At 45.8% G+C, this 15,768-nt stretch overlaps 1 protein-coding gene across 4 annotated transcripts in view; it reads right to left on the bottom strand.

The window, feature by feature from the left end:
- Positions 1 to 15,483, bottom strand: part of FANCE (FA complementation group E) — a 133,957-nt gene extending 118,474 nt beyond the window's left edge. Inside the window, exons 1-3 of one of the 4 annotated variants that reach the window (XM_073575579.1) lie at positions 15,218 to 15,482; positions 10,765 to 10,816; positions 8,764 to 8,968 (exon numbers count right to left, since the gene is read on the bottom strand). In XM_073575579.1, coding sequence (XP_073431680.1) covers positions 8,764 to 8,960 — 197 coding nt within the window. In that variant the 5' untranslated portion in view covers positions 8,961 to 8,968; positions 10,765 to 10,816; positions 15,218 to 15,482. Of the gene's footprint in view, positions 1 to 8,763; positions 8,969 to 10,764; positions 10,817 to 12,882; positions 13,333 to 15,217 lie in introns of those variants that run through there. The other 3 variants (XM_073575581.1, XM_073575578.1, XM_073575580.1) reach the window with 3 other exon arrangements.
- Between the last annotated feature and the right edge of the window lie 285 nt (positions 15,484 to 15,768).

Below are 15,768 nucleotides of genomic sequence, written 5' to 3'. Positions count from 1 at the left end.
CCAATTGGTTGGCTCTATATAAGGCTTGACAATCCCTGTCCTGGTTGGGGCGACCTGCAACGGCAGAGTTGGTTGCTGAAGCCCACTCGGGGTTGCGAAAGGACCGAAACCGTGTCTGAAGCTGGTGACGAAAAGGCTGTTTAACCCTTTGTTGAGGGAGAAAACTGCTCTTGTCCCTTGTGGAGTCAGAGATAAGCTGGTCCAACTTCTCACCAAATAGGCATCCGCTCTGATAAGGTAAAGAAGTTAAGGACATCTTAGAGGTTGAATCTGCACGCCAAGTCCTCAACCACAGAGCCCTTCTAATAGAAATTGCATTTGCGGCAGCGAGTGCTGCGCAGCTAGACGCATCCAAAGATGCATTACTCTAAGTCTGCGGCCAACGCAATCTGATTAGCAATATCCACTACCTCCGCAGGCAGGTCCATACCCTGCAAGGCTCTGTTTAATGATTCAGACCAAGAACCCATGGCCATGGCCTTGGCTACCCAAGTTGTTGCGAACGAGGGAGAGAGTGCTGAACCCGACGACTCAAATACTGAGCGAGCCAGGCTCTCTACGAGACGGTCGGTGGGATCCTTGTTAGAGGAACCATTAGGTATGGAAAACAGGGTTTTAGAGGCCAAGAGCAACACGGGTGGATCTACCGCCGGGGATTCCGCCCATCTTTTACAGATATCAAGGGCAAACGGGTATCTTGCCTCGAGCGCTTTCTGGCATGAGAAACTCCTGTCCGGCCGTTCCCTGTGTCACTGTACTATGTCGTCAAACTCTGGGTGAGCGGCAAATACTCTACGAGGCCGCTTGACCCGCTTAAATGACACTTTGTGCCCTGAGGCCAGGGTGGATTCATTGTCAATCCCTAGGGTCTGGTAGACGGCCTTCTTTTTATCTTTTTGCACTTTTTATCATTTTTGCAGGATGCAGCTAGACCTCTCCATGTTGGCTTAGTTTATGTGTGATGCATATATACAGTGCTGAGCAGCCCGCCTGCTAATACTATGGGTGTCATTAATAGGCTGTTCAGACACTTTGCACTACACTTATCTGTGTGACTGATGTCCTATGCAAGCCTTATTTGTGTGCATTTTTTTTCCACTAGGCAGCCAGACCATATTGCACCTGTGCTGCCCCAGTCTTTATCAATGGAGGTCTGCTGCATCCAGGCTAGTGCATTAGTCAGGGTTTTGGTGAGTTAACCTTTCAAATGTGTTTTTTTTTTTCTTTTTTTTTTTTTTAATTTTTGGGAATTTTTTTTCCTTATGTGCGCTGTCCACGGTTTCCTGGTAACCCGGAGTAACTAAGTCAAGGGGGTCGTCAGAGTCGTAATCTGAGCTCTGCTCACTATCGACTACTGGTGAGGGCGAGCGAGAGGTGTTATGATTAGGTCACCGAGGAGGATAGTGCGGGAATAAGCTAGGCAACCAGAAAGGTTGGTAACTACGCGGATTGCACACCCCTAAAACTAACAACACAACTAGAATTAGCCGTGGGACGTACCTACGATGCCCTAGACGCCTCGGCACAGGCAAAGAGTTAACTAAGCCTAAAGCAAGAAAGGGGAAAGCTAAACTGCCCCGGAGTAGAAGCCCAAAGGAATAGCTAGCCCCCAAATATATATTGCCGGTGAGACAAGATGAGGCACAAACACAGGCAGAAAATAGCGTAAGCAAATGATGGGGCCCAAACTGTCTAGATAGAACAGGACAGGAAAGGATACTTTCTCCAATCACGCATAAAACCCTAAGAAAAATCCAACAAGTCTGATATTCAAAAATACTGAGGCCACACGACCTCTCCCCCACTAGATCAGCATTCTGGTGTGAACTGGAACCAAAACAAAAGATACTGATATAACAGGGGACTAGCAATACTGAACAGACTGACATAAGCTGTGGCATATGGAACGGGGTCCAGCACTGGTCCCAGCAGGGAACAATGCTGAACCCACACAGCAAAGCAGAAAGAAGAGAAAGGCAAAAACTGGATCAAATGCAAAAAGATTCGAGCAAACAAATAACTTATCTGAACGATGCAGGACCAAGCAGAGGGCAAGCGGACTTCAAAATGCATAGGAAGAAAACAAAATTACCAGCAACTGAGGGAAGCTTGCTGACTTAAATCTTCCCAGTCTGTAACACCTGACCTCCAATCATCTTCTTCAGGTGATTGACTTCTGTCAACCCGACCAGTTCCATTACCCGCAGCAACCACCAGAGGGAGCCCAAACTCAGAAGTCAGGTCTAAAGTGTTCACAACAGAGAAGCAGAGCTCACGGATGCCGAGGCACCGGACGGAACGGGAGACGCTGTGTGGGTTCGTTTCCCCCGCGTCTGCCTAGTGAGAGAGTCTGGAAAAAGACCAGACGTGTGTGTCTCCTAGGACACTAAGCAAGAACTGGATTCGCCTGCAATCGAGGCGAGGGTGTATACTGTGGAGGAGCTAACCTTTTTTACATTCACTTAGTGTCAGCCTCCTGGCGGCAGTAGCATACACCCACAGTCCTGTGTCCCCCAATGAGGCAAAGGAGAAAATATAAGGATGGGTTAGCTCAGTAAGATGAGATCTGGACTTGGGATTCCCAGTAAACATCCCACAAATTCCATACTGCAATAAGAAGGCAAAATATGTTTGATCGCAGAAGCTCCCAAGACCATTGGAACAAATATGCAGAGTCCTTGGTTCATCCTCTCCTGCAGGACCGTAGGAATATGATCAGTTGGATCAGTTGGGTCGACAGATCAAACATTTAGCACCTATCCCGGGAATAAAGGTTTCTGGTGGAGAAAAGAACATACTATTTAAAGGGAATCTGTCACCCCTTTTTTCGAATATGAGCTGCCGGCACCGACATTCTACATTCTGTAATGCTGTAGATAAGCTTCCGATGTAACCTGAAAGATAAGAAAAAAAAGAGTTAGATTATACTCACCCCGGCGTCCGGTCCGATGGGTGTCACCCTCCAGTACGGCGCCTCCCATCTTCATACGATACCCTCCTCTTCTTTCCTTCCTGTCGTGGCTCCTGCGCAGGCACACTGCTCTGCCCTGTTGAGGGCAGAGCAGAGTCCTGCAGTGCGCAGGCGCCTGCGCACTGCAGTATTCTGCTCTGCCCTCAACAGGGTAGAGCAGTGCACCTGCGCTGGAGCCACGACAGGAAGGAAAGAGGACGGCATCGTATGAAGATGGGAGGCGCCGGACTGCAACATCCTTCGGATCAAGACCGGACCGCCCCCCGGTGAGTATAATCTAAGTCCTTTTAATTCTCTTTCAGGTTACATTAGGGGCTTATCTACAGCATTACAGAATTCTGTAGATAAGCCCCTGATGGCGGTGCCAGCAGCTCATATTCGAAAAAAGGGGTAACAGATTCCCCTTAAGGAATTTTCCAAAGTCAGAATATAGATGTCCTATTCTTAGATGGGGTCCGATCTCTGAACCTCCACCAATCCGCTGTAAAAACAAAGGCCACAACATTTAGTGTGCACCGCAACCTTGTCAGCTGTTTACCTACATGCCGTATAAATGGGAGCAGATGTCCAGGGTATTGCATGATCGTTCTACAGAAGTGCATGAGATAACACTGCATCTGTCAATACAGCTGCAACTCTGGCCATGGTATGCAGAAAAAACAAGGACAGGCTGCAGCGCTTGCCAGGAGCCCCTTAAAACAGTTGACTGGCAAGGGTGCTTGGTTGAGTCTCCATACTGATGGCATATATACCGGGGCTGTGGAGCCGGTAAGCCAAACCTCCGATGCCGGCTCCTCAGCACTGCCTCACTACTGAGCATGTACATAACGTGCAGCGCAGATTCATCTCAACTAAAAGCCTAACCTTTTTCACCTCTCGCTTCCTAAAACTCAACGTAGACAAAACTGAACTCATTATCTTTCCTCCATCTCACGTATCTTCCCTACCCGATCTATCTATTATGGTAAATGGCATCATGCTCTCTCCCGCACCTGAAATCCGGTGACTTGGAGTAAATCTCGACTCTGCCCTGTCCTTCAAACCGCACGTCCAATCTCTTGCCACCTCCTGTCGCCTCCAACTCAAAAATATTTCCAGAATCCGTCCCCTCCTTAGTCCTCAATCTACTAAAACTCTTGTACATGCCCTCATCATCTCCCGCCTTGACTACTGCAACACCCTCCTCTGTGGCCTCCCTACTAACTCTCTTGCACCACTCCAGTCTGTCCTCAATTCTGCTGCCCGACTAATCCACCTCTCTCCTCGCTACTCCCCTGTCTCTCCCCTCTGCAAATCCCTCCATTGGCTCCCAATTCTCCAATGAATCTAGTTCAAACTACTAACACTGACCTACAAAGCCATCCACAACCTTTCCCCTCCTTATATCTCTGAACTAATCTCCCAATATCTTCCCTCACGTACTCTTCGATCCTTCCAAGACCTCCTACTCTCCTCCACACTTATTCATTCCTCACACAACTGCCTCGATTTCTACTGAATATCCCCTATCCTCTGGAATGCCAAACCTGCGACTCCGACTCCTCAATTTCCCTTACACCGACTCCAACTCCGACATATATTGCTTATATTTAAGTGAAAAATGTATTGTAGTACAATGTGAACATCAGACATTTAATCATTTCTATGATCCAATAATCAAGACATTTAGATAGAACATAATATCTATTTATTGGAATACAACTTTAGAACACAAAAAACTGTAATAAATTGTAAATATGTAATACACTGTATACACGTACATGTATACGGTACAGACCAAAGTTTGGACACACCTTCTCATTCAAAGAGTTTTCTTTATTTTCATTACTATGAAAATTGTAGATTCATTCTGAAGGCATCAAAACAATGAATTAACACATGTGGAATTATATAATTAAAGTGTGAAACAACTGAAAATAGGTCTTATATTCTAGATTCTTCAAAGTAGCCACCTTTTGCTTTGATTAATGCTTTGCACACTCTTGGCATTCTCTTGATGAGCTTCAAGTGGTAGTCACCAGAAATGGTCTTCCAACAGTCTTGAAGGAGTTCCCAGAGATGCTTAGCACTTGTTGGCCCTTTTTTCTTCACTCTGCGGTCCAGCTCACCCCAAACCATCTCGATTGGGTTCAGGTCTGGTGACTGTGGAGGCCAGGTCATCTGGCGTAGCACCCCATCACTCTCCTTCTTGGTCAAATAGCCCTTACACAGCCTGGAGGTGTGTTTGAGGCCATTGTCCTGTTGAAAAATAAATGATGGTCCAACTAAACACAAACCGGATGGAATAGCATGCCGCTGCAAGATGCTGTGGTAGCCATGCTGGTTCAGTATGCCTTCAATTTTGATTAAATCCCCAACAGTGTCACCAGCAAAGCACCTCCTCCATGCTTCACGGTGGGAACCAGGCATGTAGAGTCCATCCGTTCACCTTTTCTGCATCGCACAAAGACATGGTGGTTGGAACCAAAGATCTCAAATTTGGACTCATCAGACCAAAGCACAGATTTCCACTGGTCTAATGTCCATTCCTTGTGTTCTCTAGCCCAAACAAGTCTCTTCTGCTTGCGGCCTGTCCTTAGCAGTGGTTTCCTAGCAGCTATTTTACCATGAAGGCCTGCTGCACAAAGTCTCCTCTTAACAGTTGTTGTAGAGATGTGTCTGCTGCTAGAACTCTGTGTGGCATTGACCTGGTCTCTATTCTGAGCTGCTGCTAACCTGCGATTTCTGAGGCTGGTGACTCGGATGAACTTATCCTCCGCAGCAGAGGTGACTCTTGGTCTTCCTTTCCTGGGGCGGTCCTCATGTGAGCCAGTTTCTTTGTAGCGCTTGATGGTTTTTGCCAATGCACTTGGGGACACTTTCTAAAAGTTTTCCCAATTTTTCGGACTGACTAACCTTCATTTCTTAAAGTAATGATGGCCACTCGTTTTTCTTTACTCAGCTGCTTTTTTCTTGCCATAATACAAATTCTAACAGTCTATTCAGTAGAACTATCACCTGTGTATCCACCAGACTTCTGCACAACACAACTGATGGTCCCAACCTCATTTATAAGGCAAGAAATCTCACTTATTAAACCTGACAGGGCACACCTGTGAAGTGAAAACCATTTCCGGTGACTACTTCTTGAAGCTCATCAAGAGAATGCCAAGAGTGTGCAAAGCAGAAATCAAAGCAAAAGGTGGCTACTTTGAAGAACCTAGAATATAAGACATACCGTATTTTCAGTTGTTTCACACTTTTTTGTTAATTATATAATTCCACGTGTTAATTCATAGTTTTGATGCCTTCAGAGTGAATCTACAATTTTCATAGTCATGAAAATAAAGAAAACGCTTTGATTGAGAAGGTGTGTCCAAACTTTTGGTCTGTATGTATATATATATATATATATATATATATATATATATATATATACATATACACACACACACACATACATAAATACATACAGTACATATACACACACACACACACACTATGACTTAGCTCGGCTAAGTTAAAGCCTAGCTCCTCAGGCTACATTCACACTATGGGAGTAGCCAGGATCAAACCTGGGGGGGGGCAGAATTTCATACTGCACACCTCAGCTGCTGCAGAACCTCATACTTCACACCCCTACACTTGAGAATAAAGCCTGCACCTTAAGAAGATGTGGTGATGAATGCAGTCTATTTATTCCAACTATCAGTTGATGTTACTGAAGACGAGCAATGCCTGTCCTGGGCGTCCTTTTGGGCAGCTATGAGGTGTACCTGACTGGTGCTAATAAAAAAAGGAGTGTTAGTCTGTGTGCTATCCGGCTTTCATCCTTTTTGGTACAGATATGATATGGATAGACAGATATGGATAAATGGATATATATATATATAAAGCAGATTTCTAATCTGCTTTTGCTATTGAAAACATTATCTATGAGCTCAAAAAACTTTCAGGTGATGCGGTTTTTTAAAAAGCTGATCTGCTTTTGCAATTGAAAAACGTATCCTCAAAAAACGCAGGAAAAACGCTGTGTGTGAATGTAGGCTTAGATCAGGAATAGAACAGTCATTTATAGGACACTTCATAACTTTCCCAAATTCCTATGAAAAAATATTCAGCATATTCTGCATTGAACTACTGTACCCAATTTATTATATATTTTAGGAGTCGGAGTCGGTGGATTTTATACCGACTCCAACTCAGACTACAGCCCTGCTCAACACGTCCGATTATCCACCACCTTCGGATCCTTCAAACGGAACCTGAAAACCCATCTTTTCAGGAAAGCTTACAGACTGCAATAACCATTCTGCCGCCTCACCACCGCCTGAGATGCCGCATCACCACCACCAGAGCTGCTGCACCCCCGACCTTCTGTCTTTTCCACACTATCCCGTAGAATGTAAGTCCGCAAGGACAGGGTCCTCTCCCCTCTGTACCACCAGTCTGTCATTGTAAATTTGTTGTGGAAACTTGTTTACTGTTAACGATATCTATAACTTAGTATGTAACCCCCCCTTCTCATGTACAGCACCATGGAATTAATGGCGCTATATAAATAATAACTTCTTAGATCAGGAACAGAACAGACACTTAGGACATTTCATAATAGGACATTTCATAATTTTCCCAAATTCTTATGAAAAACGTTACATCACATCCTGCATTATACTACTGTACCGACTCCACAGCCCTGAACATAATGATTTAAAAAGTGTAAAACCCCTTTAACCATCCCGGCAAGGGTCAACAAAGCGTGAACTACAGCATAATCATGGCTTAAAACTGTGAATAGGTCACCTCTAACCAATACAAAAATATGGAGAAATATAAAGTTCATCATGACATGAAATTAGGATGCAGCTAATCGTACAGAATCGACATGTCCACCAAAATTTCTTATCGCCATTACTCTTCCTAAACAAAGCTGTTACTGCAGCCCCAGGCTAGAGCAGTTTTTTGTAGTGCATGTATACATACAGACCAGTAATTGCTGAGGATTTACCCACTACAGATAATTTCCCTTCCTATTTATTTCCCTTGGGGTTCATTCACACAACTCAAAGCAATGTTACTCAATGAGGCAGTGCAGATGAGCAATTTTTTTTTCCACTTACCGTGTGAAAGGAATTGCAGCACAAACTAGGTTCTCAAATGAACCCTTTCAAGTATAAGGGTGTATAAAAAAAAAAAAATCGGGTGCACTACAGCATTAGATTTCTGCGGGTACATTGCAATTCTGTAACATAGGAAACTATAAATGCTTAATAACTGCTGCTGTACGGATTATATACAGACTGCTCACGGATGACAAGTTGGAAAAAAAAAATTGCCCCACTTTTCTGGATGAAACTCTAAACAATTTTTTTTTCTATACGTTCGCCTGAACCTGTCCCAAGGCGAAGTTAACACACAGTCAGTATTCTGCATCAGCAACACTGGAGTGGAACAATTAGAGGTACAGTGTAACAGGAACACGTCACCACTTCTGGATTTATCATCCACTCCTGGTTTGGATTACAGATACTGAGGTCAAATACTGACTGTGTGAATGTAGTCTTACTCGAATCATTACTTGTATATAAAGCAGCAGCTGTGTTGCCTTTTTTGGCCTCAATGTTTTTGCTGAATTTCTGGAAAATTGCAGCAAGCCATGTGGACGCAGCCTAAATGTAAGCAACGTGGATATTTTCTGCTGAAACCAAGGATTTGTAAATAGGCTTAAAACTTATTTCACTTGACCGACGAGCATTTTGCTTGTTTATCAGGCGACTGGTAGGAAATACACAACGGAAAAGAATATTTCTTACAGGATCAATTTCCCAGTTAATCCATCTTGGTAGGGAACATTCATGCAAAGATTCTCCAATATATTGCTCCATGGAAATGGCTCTGGGCAAAGCTGGAGAACCCGGTGAGCTGCCAACAGTCCATGAGAACCAGTTCCTAAGGCCTGTAAGAAGAGACGGCCAACTCTGTCATAGTCGTAGAGAGGGGAGTTTGCCATTAGGGTTTCTAAGATAAATAAAAAGCAAAAAAAATCAGCAATTAGCAGATGTGTCATCTAAATGTACTTTCCGCTACTTGGAAACAATAACTTACACTTCTGAAACCAAAGACACATCACCTAAGGTTTCTTTCACCTGGCGCCTCTATGGATATACTTATCTAATTTCTGATGAAAACCTTGTAAATGTCAGCGATGGTACTAAACCATAAAACGAGTCCTCCACACTCCACTCCACACCCTACGACCACTGCACTCAGTGTTGGTGGCCTGGTTGGACAGGAGGAGACAGCATCCAGTTCTGTGCTTACCTGAAAGTGGAGGCCTGTGACCGTTTTAGCGTGTCCCCAGCTGTGTCAGTATTGGGGGCGAGAATGCTAAGACTTCATTTTTCACCAGTTGTTTTTTTAGATTTGTTTTTACAGCGTTTCCTTTGCTTTATGTATGTCGCTATAATTTCTGGAAGTCGTTTCACGTACAGCGATACTAAATTTATCTTTTCACTATATTTCCACAATAAAAACATATTTTCCAAAATAACTGGTTTTGTGCTGCCATATTCTAAGACTCTTTTTGTTAATGGTAATTCCTTTGTTTCACTGAACAAAAACAACAAATCCAGGATTTTTTGTGACTTTTTTTTACTTAGGAATTTCCCATATAGAATATACAGTGCCTTGCGAAAGTATTCGGCCCCCTGGATCTTTTCAACCTTTTCCAACATATCATGCGTCAAACAAAGATACCACATTTAAATTTTTGGTGAAGAATCAACAAGTGGAATAATTAACGAATTTTATTGGTTATTTAAAATTTTTGTGGAAAGTCAAAAACTGAAAAGTGGGACGTGCAATATTATTTGTCCCCTTTACTTTCAGTGCAGCAAACTCCTCCAGAAGTTCACTGTTGTCCTAAATGACTAATGATGATATATATAATCCACCTGTGTGTAATCAAGTCTCCGTATAAATGCACCTGCTCTGTGATAGTCTCAGGGTTCTGTTTGATGCAGAGAGCATCATGAAGACCAAAGATCACAACAGTCAGGTCCGTGATACTGTTGTGGAGAAGTTTAAAGACAGATTTGGATACAAAATGATTTCCTAAACTAAACATCCCAAGGAGCACTGTGCAAGCGATCATATTGAAATGGAAGGAGTTTCATACCACTGCAAATCTACTCAATCAATCAAGACTCAGCCGTCCCTCTAAACCTTCATCTCAAGGAGATGATTGATCAGAGATGCATCCAAGAGGCCCATGATCACTCTGGATGAACTGTAGAGATCTACAGCTGAGGTGGGACAGTCTGTCCACAGGACAACAATCAGTCGTACACTGCACAAATCTGGCCTTAATAGAAGAGTGGCAAGAAGAAAGCCATTTCTCAAAGATATCAATAAAAAGTGTCATTTAAAGTTTGCAACAAGCCACCTGGGAGACACACCAACCATGTGGAAGAAGGTGCTTTGGTCAGATGACACCAAAATCGAACTTTTTGGCAACAATGCCAAACGATATGTTTGGCGTAAAGACAACACAGCTCATCACTCTGAACACACCATCCCCACTGTCAAACATGGTGGTGGCAGCATCATGGTTTGAGCCGGCTTTTCTTCAGCAGGGACAGGGAAGATGGTTAAAATTGATGGGAAGATGGATGGAGCCAAATACAGGACCATTCCCGAAGAAAACCTGTTGGTCTGCAAAAGACCTGAGACGCAGATTTGTCTTCCAACAAGACAATGATCCCAAACATAAAGCAAAATCTACAATGGAATGGTTCACAAATAAATGTATCCACCTGTTAGAAAGGCCAAGTCGAAGGAAGTCCAGACCTGAATCCAATCGAGAATCTGTGGAAAGAGATGAAAACTGCTGTTCACAAACGATCTCCATCAAACCTCACTGAGCTCGAGCTGTTTGTCAAGGAACAATGGGCAAGAATTTCAGTCTCTTCATGTACAAAACTGATAGAGACATACCCCAAGCAACTTGCATCTGTAATCGCAGCAAAAGGTGGCGCAACAAAATATTAAGTTAAAGGGGACGAATAATATTGCACGCCCCACTTTTCAGTTTTTGAATTTCCACAAAAATTTAAAATAACCAATACATTTCATTCAACTTCACAATTGTGTTCCACTTGTTGTTGATTCCTCACCAGAAATTTACATTTGGTATCTTTAAGTTTGAAGCATGATATGTGGGAAAAGGTTAAAAAGTTCCAGAGGGCCGAATACTTTTGCAAGGCACTGTATAATGTGTACATTTAATTATACGGGTTGTAGTTTTTTATTCATTTGCCATAAGAGTTTTCTAACGGACAATGTTTTCTTGTTAGTTTGTTTTATTTTATTCTTAGCTCCCTGATCCTGTAATAACTTCATTAATACTACTGTATTGCATTGTATTATGCACCCGTCAATGGAGGGCAATGGCAGCGTTAACGGACTGCGTTACACCGCATTATGCCGTGGTGTAACGCAGTCTGTCTAATGGACTGCTAAAACGCAGTGTGACCCCGGCCTTATAGGCTAAAGAAAACAAAACGTGACTGCCTCCGGACAGAATAAAGCAAGTGTGAACAGCGGCTACAGCTGCAAAATTCACAAATCAAGGAATATAGCAGCACTCGTATATGCTAGAATGTATGCCAACATTGAATATATGAACTTTAGACTATTACCTCTATAGAGAACACCCTACCTGCCCTTTGTATTTGTAAAACATCACAGATTGAGGACCTCGAGACCCCAGTACATACACTATATAAACAAATTCACTGACTGAAGTGGACTGACAATATTATTAAAATGTAACCATTATTTCAATGATTAAAAAACTAAAATCGTATCCACCATGTTTGTTGTAGTCTATCCACTAGGCCTGGTTCAGTAGTTGGGTCATATCTGATATCCCAATCAAGCAGACGTCATTTTAATGCATTAAAGCCCCTGACAGGTTATGTTTTTCCTTATGTGTCAATTCTCAGAGGATTTTCAATCTATTTTCCCCGATTATTTGGTCCTGGTTTATATTTCCTAATGCTTTGCCTTATAGTAGTTTATTTATTGCACTTTGCCCTACTAATCATAAGTGTTCAGAAAATATCACGAGTATATAGAAATAACACCTGATTTTATATTTAAATTAAAAAAAAAAAAACACTGAAAAAACCACAAGGTGTGAACATAGCCTAATAGTGTTATATCAAATTAGGAGGGAGTTATGTATACCTTTATATTTGTAGGCTTTTAGTCCGGGAGAGGCACATTTAACAAATATTAGGCTTAGGGTCCTACCAAAGAGAGGTTGGTCTTGCTGTGGGTGGTGGGCACAACCTGTGCGCTACCTTCATTTTATAAGTATATTTTGCATAGCAGTAATACACTCCATATGTCATTAACTGCATCCATCTTCGTCCTAACAGTGTGCTGCTGTATTCTTTGGTTTCAATGTCATAGGCAGAGTTTAATATGGATCCAATAAACAAAGTGTTCCAGGAGCCGAATTTCTATATGACCCCAGGTGGCATACTGCTCATGCTACTGTGAGCAGCCTGCGTGGCCTCAACATGAAATCATGGCCTGCAGTGTCTCCAGACATCTTTGGTTGACAAGATCGCTGCCAGCAGAGGATCTTGATGATGTGTGTGTCCAAGTGCATTCAGCATTGTAGAACAGTCCTCAGACAGCTACTAATAACCTCACTGAGTATAAGTCGGACTGAGAGCAGAATGCAATGCTCGGACTAGCTGTGGCTCTCCCAACCCGAGCATGGCAGTTGCATAGAAGTACATGAAGCTGTGACACTCTCGGGTCGGGAGAACTGCCGGATAGAGAAAACACTAGTGGTTTCTTCATTGAGTAACATCATTTATGAAGCAGAGAACATTTCAGGAGAATGCTGGCAGCTTTACCTGCAGTCTTTTCAGAAATCTCTTCAGGTCACTACTTCTAGAAACTACAGTTTGTGAAGCCTCATGTGGGCAAGAAGTGACAAAAGATGGAACATGCTCATAGGAAGGCGTTCTGACATTGCTATGGATTATGCTCATTCTTTATGCAGTTTTGTAGCATTATTTCAGGTGGGTCCGGAGAGAATCTGGAAAAGACATCATGTGCAAATCCCCAAACAGCGATCCATCTAGCAAAAACCTCATCAGCTTTTCCATGATGGATCTATTAATGGGAGCTTTCCCTACAGCTATGCTAAACCTGGCTCCAAAGCACAATGCAAGCGGATTGTCAGGAAAGGGAACCACAAGCATAAGGAGAGCCCACCACAGGCCCAGCCTTTATAATAAAGCCAGGATCCATGCCCCTAGCCAATCACATGGATCATAGTCATGGGCACCCTCGCCAATATCCCAGGAAGGTGCCATCAGCTGCAAAGTTCTCAGCACTGGTCACACACAGCTGAGCCCCCCCCCCCAATCTACAGACACAGCTGAGCCCCCCCCCCCCAATCTACAGACACAGCTGAGCCCCCCCCCCCCAATCTACAGACACAGCTGAGCCCCCCCCCCCAATCTACAGACACAGCTGAGCCCCCCCCCCCAATCTACAGACACAGCTGAGCCCCCCCCCCCAATCTACAGACACAGCTGAGCCCCCCCCCCCAATCTACAGACACAGCTGAGCCCCCCCCCCCAATCTACAGACACAGCTGAGCCCCCCCCCCCAATCTACAGACACAGCTGAGCCCCCCCCCCCCAATCTACAGACACAGCTGAGCCCCCCCCCCAATCTACAGACACAGCTGAGCCCCCCCCCCAATCTACAGACACAGCTGAGCCCCCCCCCCCAATCTACAGACACAGCTGAGCCCCCCCCCCAATCTACAGACACAGCTGAGCCCCCCCCCCAATCTACAGACACAGCTGAGCCCCCCCCCCAATCTACAGACACAGCTGAGCCCCCCCCCAATCTACAGACACAGCTGAGCCCCCCCCCCAATCTACAGACACAGCTGAGCCCCCCCCCAATCTACAGACACAGCTGAGCCCCCCCCCCAATCTACAGACACAGCTGAGCCCCCCCCCCAATCTACAGACACAGCTGAGCCCCCCCCAATCTACAGACACAGCTGAGCCCCCCCCCAATCTACAGACACAGCTGAGCCCCCCCCCCAATCTACAGACACAGCTGAGCCCCCCCCCCCCCAATCTACAGACACAGCTGAGCCCCCCCCCAATCTACAGACACAGCTGAGCCCCCCCCCAATCTACAGACACAGCTGAGCCCCCCCCAATCTACAGACACAGCTGAGCCCCCCCCAATCTACAGACACAGCTGAGCCCCCCCCAATCTACAGACACAGCTGAGCCCCCCCCAATCTACAGACACAGCTGAGCACCCCCCCATTCTACACGCACGGCTGAGCACCCCCCCATTCTACACGCACGGCTGAGCACCCCCCCATTCTACACGCACGGCTGAGCACCCCCCCCCCATTCTACACGCACGGCTGAGCACCCCCCCCCCCATTCTACACGCACGGCTGAGCACCCCCCCCCCCATTCTACACGCACGGCTGAGCACCCCCCCCCCCCCATTCTACACGCACGGCTGAGCACCCCCCCCCCCCCCCATTCTACACGCACGGCTGAGCACCCCCCCCCATTCTACACGCACGGCTGAGCACCCCCCCCCCAATTCTACACGCACGGCTGAGGGGGGCCCCCCCACATTCTACACACAGCTGATGCCCCCCACATTCTACACGCAAGGCTGAGGCCCCCCCCATTCTACACGCAAGGCTGAGCCCCCCCCATTCTACACGCAAGGCTGAGCCCCCCCCCCCATTCTACACGCACGGCTGAGCCTCACCCCCAGTTCTGTACGCACGGCTAAGCCCCCCATTGTATTGCACACGCACGGCTGAGCCCCCCCCATATCCCACACACACAGCTGAGCCCCCCCTAATTGTATTGTACACGCACGACTGAGCCCCCCTCCCACATTCTACACACACGCCTGAGGGGGCCCCCCCCACATTCTACACACACAGCTGATGCCCCCCACATTCTACACGCACGGCTGAGGGCCCCCATTCTACACGCAAGGCTGAGGCCCCCCCCCCCATTCTACACGCACGGCTGAGCCCCCCCCATTCTACACGCACGGCTGAGCCTCACCCCCAGTTCTGTACGCACGCTAAGCCCCCCATATCCCACACACACAGCTGAGCCCCCCCTATTGTATTGTACACGCACGACTGAGCCCCCCCCCCAATATTCTGCACGCACGTACCGTATCCAGTTCAGATGCACATTCATCACTTGCCGCCAGTGCGCGTCTGGTGACGTCAGAGTCACGTGTGACACAGACAGCGGTCAGGTGACTATGGAGCGGCGCTGTGCTGACAGGCAGCGGGTGTGGTCACTCAGCTATACGCGGGAAGGTGATGCGGGCTTTATGGTGTGCACGGGTACGGTGTGTGAGCCCTCTATGACCCCACTGTGTCATCTGAAGTCCGGTACATAGCCGGTGCCAGTACATCCTGTGAGGGGTGAAGCAGTACCTAGCCATAGGACCCCTAGAAGCGGATGGAGTGGCACTGCGCATGCGCAGGCATTGTCTGGAGGGCTTTGGCAATTCTTTAACCCCGTAAGGATTTGTACTAACACAATTCCTTCAAAATATATATCTCTTTGAGGCTATGTGCCCACGTATGCAGAAAAAAAACGCACTTCTTCCCAGGAAAAACGTGCAGGTTTTTTTTGCGTCTTTTTGCACTTTTTTTTGCGTTTTTCCCGTGATTTTCGCATGCGAAATTCAAGCACTTTCCAACCTTTTACTAT

The sequence above is a fragment of the Dendrobates tinctorius genome, unplaced genomic scaffold (genome assembly GCF_039654945.1).
Source record: "Dendrobates tinctorius isolate UK_male_01 unplaced genomic scaffold, ASM3965494v1 ptg000045l, whole genome shotgun sequence".
Taxonomy (NCBI): Eukaryota; Metazoa; Chordata; class Amphibia; order Anura; family Dendrobatidae; genus Dendrobates; species Dendrobates tinctorius.
The sequence above is the reverse complement of the archived record's forward strand: the minus strand, read 5'-3'. Positions and strand labels throughout refer to the sequence as shown.